Below are 12,721 nucleotides of genomic sequence, written 5' to 3'. Positions count from 1 at the left end.
GGGAATTGGGCTGTAAATAGTGGTTCATTTGTAAGTAGTAATGTCCAGGAACCCTAGTTGTTGTAAAATGGTTGAACCAGTAACTGATATAAATGTGTGACTGGTGGAGGAGGGTAGAGAGAGGTGTGTGGGGTTTGAGATGCTGTGAAGGTCAGCTGCTGTGATGCCTGCTGTACCCACCCTGCCTTTGGTGAGCAGTCTGTACCAGAAAAACTTTAAAACTAAAAAACAGAAAAACTAAAACTCAGAGCTCTGAAAGTCCGCTGTGGAGACCTGTGTTGTCATTCATGTGTCCTGCTTCATCCTGCCATTGACCACTGACGTGTTTCCTGTTTTGAGGGTTTCTTTGACACCAAAATCCCAACACCTAGTTCACGGTTTTGGGTCACTTTCTGTCCTGCCTAAATCTATGAAGTGTCAGTGAGCTCAGAAATGCTGAACACCAATGTAAAAGGCTGAAAGCATTGACCTGATTTGTTTATCATCTGTATAATATAGCCTTATTAATTACTCAGGGCCTTTGGCTGATTAACTGGCTGAGCCTTTGATTGGCACAACGACTTTTCAGCCTGCCACAATTTGTGGGATTTTATCAGCATCCATCTCTGTCATGCATCTGTGGGTACGGGTGTATTTTTATTTTGTATTTCATTGCAGAATTGTGATTTTATAGCTGACTTGGCACTGCTCAGAGGAGACTCTGCGTGACCCTGTCTCATACTAAAAGGAAGGTGTGTTGTTCAGGTCATTTCACAGTCAGCCTTGTGTGCGTCTGCTCCAGATTCTTTCACAGTGTTTTCATGCAGGTGGTCCGACACCATATGATACTGCACCTCTCAGAAAGGTCAAGCTAGCTGTCAGTGGTCATTGTCAGATTGAACCGCTGGAAGCCAAAGTGTGTAGTTGATGCATTGTTGTGTGTGTTGTGTAGCCTTTTCGTCTCTCTTTTCATGTTTTAAGGCAACTAAATTCACATTTTATGATGTATAACACCAAAACAAGTTGATAAATACATATTCTGTCAAATCTCTACTGTCCTCCAACACTTACATGTTTAGTTCAAGATCACATAAATATCTTGGTTCTATTTATAGACTCCTGATTATCACTGCTTCTAATCCACACGATGGATCAACGGTCACTTTAAACATTAGAAACACCCAGTGATTGATAAACCCAGCTGAAAAGCAAGCATATGACTGAAATATAAAGCTGTGATCATTTTTATTGGCTAATTATTTGGCAAAACTAAAAGAAAGTGAAGATTGGTTCAGTAATTACTGCATATGTGCCTTCACTGACACATACAGTATAACAATTAATTTTCCCTGAATAATAGTGTGATTAATGGCATCTTAGACATCTGCTGCAGTATTTATGCATGTGTGCGTGTGTGTGTGTGTTCAGGAATTACACAGTTTGATGAGATTTACTGTCAGAGTGTGACAGCTTGGAAAAGAGTTGCACAACAAGCGAAGCCAGCTTTTGGACACGATTTCATGTCTTTGTCGACGCACCAGATGGTGATCTGTATCAGGAAACACGCTGGTGGCTTTACAATCACTTTACTGCAGGATCTCAGGGGCTGTAAATGAAATACAGACTATAATTGTAGAGATGGGACAGATGCACATGCTGCAAAGTTCCACAAGACTTTGTCAAGTTTGTGCTCTCAAACAGTAAATAGGCTCTCTGTTTATTGTTTGTAGAGTATTAGGTTTTCACATAAGAATGTCAATATCTCATACGTCCGCCCATGCATTGATGAATTAAGAAAAAATACAGTCTAAGAGGACTGGATATATTATTGGGTAGCCCTTTGAGTAGAAAGAGTAAGTTTTTTTTATTATTACTAAAATGCCAGTCCAATGCTATTTTCATTGATACATACAATTTTCTCTTTTTGCTGTATGTGCCTCTCTCTGCAGGGCATCTTCGATTTAAAGAATTAAATGTGACTAATCATTGAAAATGAATTAAATGTAATAAATCCCAGTATTGGGGACAATACTTAAAAACAAGTAATTAATTATAATTAATAGTTACTTTTTCTAACAAGTAACTGATTTAGAAACAGTTTTACAGCATTCTGGAAATAACTAATAATAGCAGTTATTTAGTTACTTTTTTTGGTAAAGGCTCAAATATGTTTAATTTAAAGGGACTTCAAATTAATTTACATGTTTGGGTATTCATAATAAAACTGGACATTTTATCTGACTAATAAATTAAATAGAAACTTAACATAATAAATAATTGACACTATTCTCAGGTTACTGGATGTCAAATCCTCGTCACATTAGTGTCACGTGATTCTAACTGCTTCCAGTTACCATCTGTAAACTCCATGTTTCTGGTCATAATGAATATTTCTATGCAAGTTGATCATTTCTGTTCAACTTGTATATGCTTTCCTTATGGTCAAATAATTCAGAACTTTAACATCAATAATGACAGTCGTGCAGACGACACGCTGCTTTATGTGTCTTTGTCCCCAGATGACCGCAGTCCAACAGACTTACTGTGCCAGTGTTTGGAGCAAGTAAACACCTGGATGAAAGAGAATTTTCTTTAATTCAATGAATGAAAATTTGAGGTTATTCTGTTTGGTAGCAAAGAGAAGAGGGTCATCACTGGTAAAAACCTGGAGACTCAGGCTCTTAAAACTACCAGTCAAGTCTTCAGAATACCGCTACGTGGCTACCTTGTATAATCTGCAATTTTTGTAAAATCTCATTCCTCTTATGGGATTTTTTGAGACGTGAGGCTAATGTCCTAAACACTGTTCAATGGAAACACCCGCAAATAACGATAGTTGTTTATAAAACTTAAAATATTGCTTTTATTTTGCAAAGATATGTCATGGAAATGCAGCTTGTGCTTGCCATGGGAACTAACAATGTCGTTTAATTCATGTACTGGTACGCACTTGTTAGCTACATGACACATCACATCCAGTAACTAGAAAAGCACTCGGAGAACGCAAACCTCCTCCTAGATTCTAAGACCCTACCTCACAATGTTAAAGAATCCTTTCAATAACTCAAAAAGTTATGGACAGATTTTCATGAAATTTTCAGCAGCTGTTGGAAATGTGAAAAGGGAGAACTGATTTGATTTTTGGTGGTGATCCGGATCATTGTTTGGATCCAAGAATTTTTTAAAGGATTCTTTAACTTTGTGAGGTAAGGCCATAGGCACTTGGCTGAGGTTTGCATTCTCTGAGTGCTTTTTCTAGTATTAGGTTAGGTTTTAGCATGCCAATCGGAGAGCTACAACTTTCTGAGTTGTCTTGAACACTAACAGACAATCGGCAGGTAAAACAAAACCTCCTTGGTGGGAGGAAATTAATAGCTTGGTTCAAAAAAGTAAGAAAAACACGTATGTACCCTCATTTGGCAGGCTCTTATATAAGCAAACCTTCACCTCGAAAAATATATGAAACACTGATCTGAAATATAGACCGAAGACAACCGCTCTTTGGCCTCTGGTCCGCTCTACTGCAGCTTGCCAGCTTGCCTTGTACTTCTGGTTCTTTTCTTGATTAATAGTGAGTTGTAAACCAATGTATTTCCACCTGCTGCACCAGAGTGTGTTACATCAGGGTCTACGTTATTCACATGGTTTGGAACTTTTGATTGTCACAGCAGTCAAAGGACTTCCTAAAAAGAGTATTAAACATCTGCAGCTCATTCGGAATGCTGCTGCTTGAGCTTTAACTTGGACTAAGAGATCTGAACACATCACACTAATTTTAAAATCTTTACACTGGTTTTCAGTCAGTCACAGGAGAGATTTTAAAGCCCTGCTGATTACAAATCCCACAATGGTTTAGGACCAGAATAAATCTGTTATATGTTCAGAGAATATAAAACTAGCAGCTACTAGTCCAGACCAGAGTCCAGACCAGAGTCCGGATTGTAGTCCGGATCGGAGTCTGGATTGGAGTCCAGACCAGAGTCCAGACTAAACATGGAGAAGCAGCATTTAGCTGTTACGCTGCAAACAAGTGGAACAAACTCCCAGTAGAGATTAAACTCTCACAAAATGTAGACACTTTTAAATCCAGGTTAAAAGCAACTTTTAATTAATTTTGCCTTTAATTATTTTAATATGTTCTATGATTTTATTGTGATTTTGCTATTTGTGTTGTCTTTTATGCTTTTTTGTTTGTTTTTATGCCATCTGCAATGCTTTTAATGTTTCATATAAAGCACTTTGAATGGTCTTGTAAAATAAACTTGCCTTGCCTCGCAGAAACTGGGTGAAGGGTCAGTCAGTTACATATGATGGAGTAGCAGGTAGCAGGTCATTTATTATAATTTACTAATGATAATAATAATCGGTCTTGTGAAAGGTCACACGAGGCCTGCCCACAAGAAAATTGCACTTTAAAAATGTGGGGCCAAGCAGAAAAGGGGAAGATGCTCCGGTTCCATCCTATGTTGGCTCAGAGGGTTACCAGAGATTTTCTGTCTGATAAAAAACAGAAACTTAATAATACAGACATAAAAGAAATACATAGACAATTTCTGTTCATGGAGATTTTGCACAATATGAACAAACACAAACAATATCGAGCTTCCCATTTTAATGAACTTTACATTTTTACCTTTTAAGTCGAGATAAAAGCTCAGCAGAATTGTCTGATATTTTTAAAATGAAAGATTTATTAAAGATATCACACAGGTTTCAACTCTGCACAAATTCTGCTGATTTTTGGAAAAAAAAAGGGGATTTCAGTAATCAGAGAATATTCCATGATCATAAACTTTTTTAATTCAAAATAATTGGCTTGGATGTGCAAAGAAATGAACCCTGAAGAGTCTCTGCGAGTTGCCCAATTAGTTTGCCTAATGGAAAAGCAGAAGAGCAGCTTTAAGTTGGGTTTCCCCATTAATCTGTGAGAGCATGTTGTTGTGTGTGTGTCCATGTGTGTGAAGAGAAAGATTTAAGAGGTTTTAGCATGAGGTGCACACAGGAAATGAACCCATCAAAGAAATACAAAGATTAAATAAAAAGCCAATTAAAGTGGAGGAGATTTAGCGCCCACATTCAAACACTGACAACCAGCATGCTTCAAACTTTTAAAAGTTGAAAAAACACTTAATTAAACACTGAAAAGTGATACTGCTCATTATGATGGTCCATTAAAGCGCCTCTAACATTATGCAACAGCTCCCCCTGTTGTTTCTGCTGTTAAATAATAAGCAGGCTTTGATATTTTATCAGTCATACTTGGAAAGCAAAACACTGACACATTCTAATTAAACTAAAATAGACATAGACATCTGTAGATATATGACCTACCATAGCTTCACCAAGCACACACTGTCTTCAAACCAATCTACATGTATTTAACCTCTGTATTGCATTGACGCCAGCGTGATGGACAATGAGTAAATCATCAAGTAGGTATCACTTCAACAACTGTAGAGAGGAAGGCGAGTGGGAAACTTTAATTAAAGCTTGACGCAAATTGACTGCTGAACTGAAGTGATGTTGAACTTGTGTCAAGCTGTTGACCAGAGAGAGAGCCAAACACTCCAAGCGAGCTGATTGATGATCATATATTTTGGCAAAAGGAAACTACACATATAAATCTAGAGCTTTTTTATTTATTTATTTATTTTTTTTTGCCTTTCTTCACTGTAAAGTATGATTGCTTTGACTGGTACTCACTAAAATACTTCTGCCTCTGCACCCCTATTTCTGCCAAATGGCTTATAAAAATCCTACAGTGTCAAATCTTGTCTGTCAGTCCCTGAAGCCCCTGAAGTGTGCACTTCATTTTCCTGGCCCTCCTCTCTGGCTGTCTTCCATTACTTCACTAAAGAGAACATCCTCCTTTAAGACAAGAGTAACAGCTTTAATTAACCAGACTGTGGAACATAATGTGTCTCCTTGACAGAGGAGAGTGAAACAGCCAGAAGATCAAAACCATCTAACAACACTAAAAGCAAACTACCATAAGTCTGAATTAAACTGTGAAGATACACAGCACCAAGCTCAGAGTAATTTCTCTTGATGTATTCATGTCAGTCAAAGCCCATCAAGATGAGAAGACTACGTCTTGAACTAAAGAGGCTGAATCTTCACTGCTTTAGAAGAGGGAACAAAGTCAGTGATCTTAAAGACACATTATGCTATTTTCTGCTTTCTCCACTTGTTCGATGACACAGTGACATCCATCGTGTGTATTTCTGGAGCCACTGCTGCCCAGCTTCACACTGGAAAATACACTGGCTGTGTTGAATACACTAGATCACTGATTCAGCAAATAAACACAAGAAGATTAAAATAGAGAAAGGGACAAAACAAGAGTGATTTAGGATCGTCTTTTGATGGTTGGACAGAGCTACACTGCAAAAACTCAGCCTTAAAAAACAAGAAAAAATATACAAAAATGAGGTAAATGTTGCTTAAAATAAGATAAATTATCTGCCAACTGAACAAGAAACTTTGGCTTGTCAAAACGTCCCAAAACAAGTAAAAATACTCTTAAAACAAGAGGAATTCTCTGGCATAAATACCACGAATTATCTTACCTTTAAAAAAATAAGCATATGTGTACTCAATTTAAGATTTTTAATCTTACTTAGATTTCAGTTTTTGCAGTGCAACAGGTCAGGTAGGATGCAAAATGGATGCCAAAATAGCCATCAACAAGGGGCTCCTGACGGGGAAAATGCAAAAGCTCTGTAGTGTCTTTAATGAGGAAGAACTATTGCTAATTTGTCTTCAGTCTGCATGAAATATCCAGAGGAGACAGAAGCACTAATGTTTCTGATGATTCCACAGATGCAACTCTTCATCCAGGGTAGGTTTCCTATTCCAACACATAATCAAATCACTGAATTCAGCTGGGACACCTTCAGAATGGAATTCGTGGATTATTTCCTGGCAACAGGACAATAATCCATTTTCTGAACTGCTTATTCCAATTAGGAGTCGTGGAAAAGCCGAAGCCTATCCAGGGAATCATTGGGTCATAGGCAGGGTACACAGTTAGCCAGTCCATCGCAGGGCGAACACAGAGACAAGCAACCATTCACGCTCACATTCAGAGTAACCAACTAACCTACCATGCATGTCTTTGGACGGTGGGAGGAAGCTGGAGAAGCCAGAGAAAACCCGCGCATACACAGGGACAACATACAAACTCCACACAGAAAAGCTGTTCCAACCTCCATTCAGCCAATCCTCGAACCAGCAACCGTCTTACTGTGAGGCCATAGTGCTAACTACTACACCATCATGTAGTAGAAACAATCGTATTTATAACATTTTATTACCAAATGATGTCTAAATGGATTCTTTGGTTAAGTCCTGCAATAATCTTTAATAGTAAGACTATGTTTATGGAAGTTTCCATAGCTCAGTCTTCTACGTCTAAATTTGATTGTAATTCATTTTATTGGCAGACAAATAAGCCCAAAATCTTTTATACATTGAGGCAAAATCGTCTTCACTGTTGCTGCAAATCTTCGGATTTGTCCAATTTCATGTAAACAATCAGTTCCAGAAGACAAACCCCATAAGAAGAATGCAAATGCCAATAATTCATGCACACTTCATCTGTTATAATAAATTAATCTGGTTTGGGTTTAATTTAATTGTCTTTTTTTTCTCACAGTATTGTCCCCTACAGCAAAAATTAAATGAATGGCAGAGATTTACAAAATTATTTTTTTTTAAAAAAAATCTTGAATTAGTTTGCACTCTAACTCCTCAGGGTCTAATATAGCTTGACCAATCCTACAGCTGACTTGGGTCATACATCAGCACTGTTGCCATGACATTGAAAATGCAATCAGTGTTGGGGAGCAGCTTTACTTCAAGCTGCCAATCCTTTAAAATTCCTCTGGGATACTTTTACTGTCTTTGTTGCAGAGTTTGCCTCCCAGGCTGGCTGTCAGCTGCTGATTCATCTTCTTTAAGACCATCATAGTGAACACAGTGGATCTGGCTGTTGCTGCTTTAGAAATCGGAAATGGTAATTTATTTACATGAGTGCCGAAACCAAGCATGTGAAATCTGAGCCATCATTAGCGATGCAACCATAATAACATGACATAACATAAGAGAGTATCCATTTAGCCATTAACCAAAGATGTTAAATGGTACGGCTGTTACCGTCACCAGCAGTAATGGACACATCTTACACTATGCTTTAATGACAGAGCAAAGAATTAAGCTTTTAACAACTGATGGCACAATGCATCATAGCAAAACTCAAGAAATGAAGAAACTGTACAGTGAAGGCACTGTGAAGCTAATAGAGGTTAAAAAGACAATCCATACTAGGTGGTGAAAGTCATATTTTTATTTGTTGTCTTCAGTTTGGGATCCAACAACCAATGAAGTTCTGGATAATGACTGATTCATTTGAGTCAGGTGTGTTGGAACAGGAACAGTGTATATCCAACATTGTTCACTTTCACTGCAAAATCCTTACTGCCCAGTTGTTGGTAGCTTTCAGTCATATTCTGCTTTGGGGACTGAAGAAAACAACCTATGACTCATCTAAAGAGTGCATCTCGCTTTCAGATTGTTAATAGTTCCATTGCGGAGTAACAAAATAAGTTATCATGGTTTAGTCTGTGAGATAATCATTATAGTTTTATTCCTGCATTGATTCTACAGTATAAGCCTGCTTTATCTTGTCTAAGGTCATGGCGTGAATTTTCAGAGCTACGAGTGATGAGTCACACTGGATAAGTACGGTCCTGCTAATGCATCCTTATTCTCACAGTAATACACTTTTAATACTGTCTCTCACAGCTCCAGCATGTTTTAGCCTTTTGCTGATTGTTTGAGGCACTAGAGTAATGCTTAGGGTTAAGGTTAGGGCTGTGTCAGTAACATATGGATCAATTGTTTCTGCAGGCTGTCCTGTGTTCGTCCTGTTTCTAGTACTTTAGGTCTGCTGTTAACAGTGCAGAGTATATAAATTTGTTTTGAAATTGTATTATTTAATAAAGATTGCCTGGTGCAATTGTTGTAAAATAAAGTAAAACTTCATTTAAATAGCACCTTTTAAGAAATAATGTCAAAGTGCTTCAAAAGAGCCAACAATGCATAAAAACAAGGTCAATTAATAAAAAGCAGGTTAAAAAAAAACATTTGTTCTTCAGTGGCTTTTAAAACTGACCGCCAATTTAATCAATCTCAAGTCCAGAGGAAGATTGTTCCAGAGTCTGGAGGTCTGGAAAACGGAAGATTCTGTCTCCTTTTGCTTTCATCTTAGTGTGACACCATCAGCAGGCCCTGTTCACATGACCTCAGGGACCTGCCAGGGAGATGTGGGTGCCGTCTGCTATAACCTGGTAACTGTCAGCAAGTATTTGAGTGAGTAAACCATTTAAAATTGCACTCTGAAATAAACTGGAAATCAGTGCAGCTGCATCAAGATTTTAGTCACATCAGAAAACTGAGAAGATTTTGTTACAAGCCTGGCAGCAGCATTTTGAACATGCTAAAACATGTGTTCAGTGCGTTAGTGCATTAATCCACTGTGATCAAATGAAAACATGAACACTGCTTTTGTTTCATTGCAGTTGTCTGTGCTTTTGACCCATGATTCTTTACTACTTATCTGTTTTGGTGACAGCGGCACTGCTTTTTTACCTCCAGCTAGCTTTAAGCCTATCAGCATTGGACCAACGCTTCATGACATCACAGATGGTTATGTTTTGTTTGTTTTGTTGTACAAGACTACAAGTCTGTTTGTTTGTTTGGAAAATCTGTTGGGGGGCTGAAAGCAATGTAGATAGTTACACAAAAGTCTAATAATGATGTACGTAAAGTCCACCTGTCACTTTGTTTACAGTGTAAAAATAAATTCAACATGTTGAAGCGCCTGGAGAAATAGTAATGGTGTTCAACAGTTCTGATGGTTTGTTACACACTGAAAAAAACTGGACAAACTGACTCAGACTGACAAATAAATGTGTCCAACAGCTGTTTACTGCTTTGGTCTAGACCAGGGATCCTTAGTCCTGGTCCTCGAGGGCCGGTGTCTTCCAGGCTTTCCAAGCGTCCCCGCTGCAACACACCTGATTTAAATCAGTATGTATTTAGCAGACGTCTACAGAGCTTGTCTGAGATCGAATGATGTGTTTTCCTGCATTAACACTTGGAAAGCCTACAGGACACTGGCCTTAAAGGACCAGGATGGAGGATCCCTGGCTTAGACTGTACTCATTCAAAAGTTTCACACATTTCTCTAAGTTGTTTGATAAGTTTTCTTCTACAGATCAGGCGGCTACTCTTACAGGATTCCACTGCAATGGAAAGGCCCCCAATGATCTCTGTTGAAGAAGCAGTAGTTTTAAGATGTGAAACTCTCCTTTAATAAGAAAAGTCCTCGAGCACAGCCTAGATTAACAAAGGCACCCATAAACAGCTGGCGCTCTCATAAATGCATAAAGAAGGACTTATCCTCTGGCAAATATGAAACAGTTGTATGATTCATATTTATTATTGACATCAATTATTAACTGCTACAGAGGTGCTCGACATGAAAACATGAAAATTACAAAAAGGTTTCTGATCACTTTGTTTGATGGTGCAAAACGCTGACCTATAGTTTTAAATTTACAATGACGCATTGCTGTGATAATATGCAGTGTTAGAAAGACTCTGTATCCAACTTTTTACCTTGTCCTCCTCCTACCTGCTCCTCATTTATCATCCCTGTCAGCAGATTAACTCTTGCTCCTACATTAAATGTATGTCCAAACTGTATCTGTCGAAGAAAACTGCATTAAATAATTTAATTTGTCAAAGCTTCAATGAACAATCTAATCTTTGGATGCTACTAACATGATATGATGATATGTTGGCAGAGTCGTGGCATCGTTATGATTATGTGATTACAAAGTGTGTATGTGTGTGTGTGTGTGTGTGTGTGCGTGCGCGCGCGTGTGTGTGTGCGCGCGTGTGTGTGTCTGGAGTTCCACTTAAGAAAATATTTTTCTGTCAAAAACTGCAGCAGGTTCAGCTGTGATATTTAATTGTGTTTGTGTGGTTTGATGTATGTGCAATAAAAAAAAAATAAAACATTGTATGAGTAAGTGCATCTGTAAACTGCTGCATGGGTGTTCATGCATGTGTGGGTCTGCAGGAAGAGGACAGGCTGCTTCTAGCTGCTTATACTGACAGACTCAGAAACAGCTTCTGGAAATGGTGCTGTTTCCCTCCGGCATCAAATATTCAACGCACACTACTTCCACTCCATTCCTTGATGCGAAATCTCCACACCTTGAAGCCCCCTGTGGAATATTGATACTATTTACCTGCAAGCAGAGAGTCTCCAGAGGACCTTACAACGTCTGTCTAATAGAAAAAGCAAAACACTAAGTGTTGCAGAAAGGGTGATAAAGAGCCTCTTCTACAGAATGTACTATCTAAACACATCTAACGTATAACAAACATGATGGCTGCTATGGTAACTGTGATTGATTGAAACAGATCTGATCAGTTTCTCCATAGAATGTTAGAACAATAAAAGACTGAAGCAATAACATGTGATCAATCAACTGTTTTAACCCATAAACAGCTAAAAAAAAAAAAAAAACTGCTTTCAAGCAGTAAAGCAGATCCTGAAAAAACAATTATTTGACAGTTATCTTGAAAAAATTACTTGTGATCAAAATAGATGATAAAATTAGTTTAGAATAACCTGATTCAGTCACAGGAGGTTGTGAAGATCACTCCTGCAATAGATTTCCATTAAACACACCCAACAGCTAACACACACACTCAATAGTTCGTGTCAAAGTGTTTTGGCCAGTGGTACCAAATAAAACTTTTAGCAGCTGAAGGCTGCTTTTTATCTCACGCCACGTCAGTTGAGATCGTGTCTCCAAACTGTGCAGCCACCTGAATCAATTTCCTCAATGTCATCATGTTTTTTTTTTTGTTTTTTTTTTTTACAACCAACATCCTGCTAATCCTAGTTTTACATGGAAACCAGCTTAAAGTTTCCATCCAAAAATACTTCTTTCCCATTCTTTCCAAGCACTTCTGAAAGTCTGAAAGTCTAAGCAGATCTGAAAGTCGTGATGAAACTGTGATCAATGTGGACGGATGTCCCCGTGGCTTCGCACACATATGTCAACTTTTCAACATTGTTGACTTTTTGGAAGAATACAGAAACCTTTGGCTTTTGTATATTTCTTTTTAAACACAACCTGCTTATTCTAACTCAGGCTACAGCACGTAGCCCCTTATCTCAGCATTCCAGCTTTGACTTTTTCTCCAACATCCGCACCAGTTTTCATAACTTACGTGTTCCAGTTTATCCCGCCTGCGAAGCCAAACACTAGCTGAGTAGTCCTGCTGCTGAACGGCTGTGATTATGGAACTGGCTGGAGCTCCAGAGGTTTGGAAGCCAAAACCTAAACCCTGACCCTTCAGATCAAGACCACCGACCGGGCCACGTGTCCCTCTGGGATCCATGGTTATGGGAGTTAAGAAAATAAGTCAATAGTCTCTCAGTCTGAGTAAACTGATCAATTAGCTCGTCGTTCTCCAGTTAGCGGCTGCAAAAAAACCCAGTTTGGGAATCCATTGTGTACCATTTGCTAAATGGTACTTTTTATAAGCTTTGCATTTGCAGAAAAAAACTTAATTACAATCATAACTGAATAGAAAAGAGTCTTTTTCTGAAGCTCTTTGCTGCATGCTTTCTGCTCCAGTAATCCTCTGACAGGAC

At 38.4% G+C, this 12,721-nt stretch overlaps 1 protein-coding gene across 1 annotated transcript in view; it reads right to left on the bottom strand.

Moving 5' to 3' along the window:
- Positions 1 to 12,465, bottom strand: part of LOC306762721 (inactive phospholipase D5-like) — a gene marked incomplete at both ends in the record, with an annotated part of 89,513 nt that extends 77,048 nt beyond the window's left edge. Inside the window, one exon of the mRNA XM_079249316.1 lies at positions 12,295 to 12,465. Coding sequence (XP_079105442.1) covers positions 12,295 to 12,465 — 171 coding nt within the window. The remainder of the gene's footprint in view (positions 1 to 12,294) is intronic.
- Between the last annotated feature and the right edge of the window lie 256 nt (positions 12,466 to 12,721).

Source organism: Telmatherina bonti, assembly GCF_933228915.1.
Source record: "Telmatherina bonti genome assembly, chromosome: 11".
Lineage (NCBI taxonomy): Eukaryota > Metazoa > Chordata > Actinopteri > Atheriniformes > Telmatherinidae > Telmatherina > Telmatherina bonti.
This window is presented reverse-complemented; position numbering and strand designations above follow the sequence as displayed.